Source organism: Centruroides sculpturatus, unplaced genomic scaffold, assembly GCF_000671375.1.
Source record: "Centruroides sculpturatus isolate CEXI.00-Female unplaced genomic scaffold, Cexi_2.0 scaffold1027, whole genome shotgun sequence".
In the NCBI taxonomy this organism is placed as follows: Eukaryota; Metazoa; Arthropoda; class Arachnida; order Scorpiones; family Buthidae; genus Centruroides; species Centruroides sculpturatus.
In genome coordinates this window covers 81,782-84,226 of record NW_019385324.1, presented here as the reverse complement: position 1 = coordinate 84,226, position 2,445 = coordinate 81,782, and the positions used below count along the sequence as shown (strand labels likewise).

General features: G+C 28.1%; 1 protein-coding gene across 1 annotated transcript; it reads left to right on the top strand.

The window, feature by feature from the left end:
* Nucleotides 1-527, top strand: LOC111637652 (probable insulin-like peptide 5). Its single transcript, XM_023383195.1, has 2 exons — nt 1-183; nt 256-527. The coding sequence occupies exons 1-2, from the start codon at nt 12-14 to the stop codon at nt 411-413; spliced, it is 330 nt and encodes a 109-aa protein (XP_023238963.1). The 5' UTR covers nt 1-11; the 3' UTR covers nt 414-527.
* The last annotated feature ends 1,918 nt before the right edge of the window (nt 528-2,445 follow it).

Below are 2,445 nucleotides of genomic sequence, written 5' to 3'. Positions count from 1 at the left end.
CATGGGTATGCATGGCACATTTGGTTTCTTCTTCTCCATTCCAACATCGTTCCAATGAACGAAGAAGTATAAAGGCTTGTGGTTCCATATTGGCAGAAACGGTTAGATTGGCTTGCAGCACCATAACCACCACACCCATTCCCGAGGACAAGAGATTTGCTTACAACTACGATGATCTTTTATGTGCGATATATTTCTTAATATTGATTTTTTTTAAATTCATTCGTAATCATAAAATCTTTTTATTTTTTTCAGATCCTGATTTGAATCTTTTAAGTAAATCATATGGATTTGCGAATCCGAGATTGGCTTCTTCGTTCCTCTCCCAACAGAATAAGAAGAGAGGAATTGTAGACGAATGCTGCCGGAAGAGTTGTACTTTCGAACATCTTCTTCTCTATTGTCCTACGTAATCTACTAATTAAATACATTTTTTGTAATATTTTTAAATCGAAATGCGAAAAAACGTGAACTAATTTGAATTGGAAACGTGATTGAATCTAAATTTTTGTTTATTTGAAAATAAAGCATGCATAAATTGGAGAGATCTTTGAATTTCTTAACATTCGCTTCATTCCGTTTCCTGGTAGTTTGGATCAGAGCACTATTCCTTCATTCTTCACCTGTACTAATCTCTTATGAATCAATATTGCTTATCAAGCCCGAATAGGATCTTAAAAAATAAAAAAAAGACAGTTAAACTGCTGATCAGTTTGCCTCACAACTCCAAAAATCTGCAATTCTCATAGAATAAAACAACAATTTTCTCTTTACAATTATATCCCCCTTTGCGGAGTTTTCTTGGTGCGCGGAGCAGCTATAAATCCAAATTAAAAAATATTTCATTTAAAAAACAAGAATTTATAAAAGTTTATATAATCCAGTCAAACTTGAACGGTCTCTTCATAAATTGTTAGTATGGTACGTACGAATTAGTCCTTGACAGGGTTCCTAAATAACTAGTACGATCATAGTCTCATTGAGTTCATTAAAGTATTGTACATAATGTTTCTTATTACTGAAAGTTCATTATAATATGCGTAAGAATTATACGCAATTTTACGCTAAGAAATTATATATTAATATTTAAATATGACAGGTGACATGGAAGAAGTTTCGATACTTTCGTATAGATTATCTCTTATACGAACTCCTTTAAGCACTTTAAGCGACAATCTATCGTTGATATTTATAAAACCGTATTTTTTTAAAAAAGAAAGATATTTGGAGGTTTATTGATAAAGTTTTTCTATAAATGCTGACTTTAAAAGATTTATTTAAAAAATTAAAAATAAAAATGAGATTCGATTATTACAGACAGACACCCAGTCCATTGACATATTTAAGCTTATTACTTATTAATCATATTCAAAAACATTTAATTTATTATTTTTTAATATATTTTAAATATTTTAATATAATATAATATAAGTCAACCATTAAGTAGATATTTATATTAATTAATTATAATGATTATTCTATGTATATGTAATTTAAGATAAGCTACATGAGTAATTTATTAAAACCTTTAATAAAAAATTTTTAAGTAATTTAATAATAAAAAATTTTTGAGTAATTTATTAAAACCTTTAATAAATTACTCAAAAATTTTTTTAGTAAAATATTTACTTAAAATTTAACAAAAAGCGTGTCTTATTTTTACGTTAAAATAGGTTTTTTTCACCTTTTTTCCAGAGAAAGATCGATACTTTAATATTTTTAGAGTGATACTGTTTGTGCAGTGGAGATTTACGCTACGTGTTCATATTATTTTTTTAATAATTTAATCAAATATTTAAAAAAACGCTTCAAATTCTTCCACTTCATGTTACTAAAAGTCGTTACTATAAATACAGTACAACCTGATAACGGTAGATTCGTTTCAATAGATTTAATGGACTAGGCCTGATTATAATTTAATTTTATAGAGTTAAATGAACTTATATGCTTTACGTCCAAAGATGCTTCGCCATTTACATCATTAAATTGATTATTTATAATGTTTGAGTGTAATTAAATGTAAAATAAGCTTATTTACGTATTAAAATATAGTTGATTTTATTTAAAAATATCAGTTTATTCAATGATTCGTAATATGTAATTAGTAAACTTAGAGCTGGGATGCGCAATATGCAGCTTGCTAAATGTTTTAATGAGGCCCTCTATCTCATTTTGGTAAAATTATTTTTATGTTAATAGAACTATTTAAATATTAATAAATTAATTAACATTAATTTAAATTCATATAATGTTAGGGATGCAACTATGGCAGACGGGCATGTGCCCGGAGCACCAGGTAGGGTGACGTCGAGAGAAGAGGATGTGTAATTATTTAGGAAATTATAAGGGATAATTTATTGGTTCCAGGCGTCCACAGAAAATTTTCCAGGGGACTCAAGGGTGTAAGGTTATATACCTCGATCACTTTTACGATTATAATTTGTG

Coding starts and splice junctions, on each gene's coding strand:
- LOC111637652 (XM_023383195.1), top strand. CDS start 12: ATGGCACATTTGGTTTCTTCTTCTCCATTCCAACATCGTTCCAATGAA. Junction 184..255: donor CAACTACGATGATCTTTTAT/GTGCGATATATT, acceptor TATTTTTTTCAG/ATCCTGATTTGAATCTTTTA.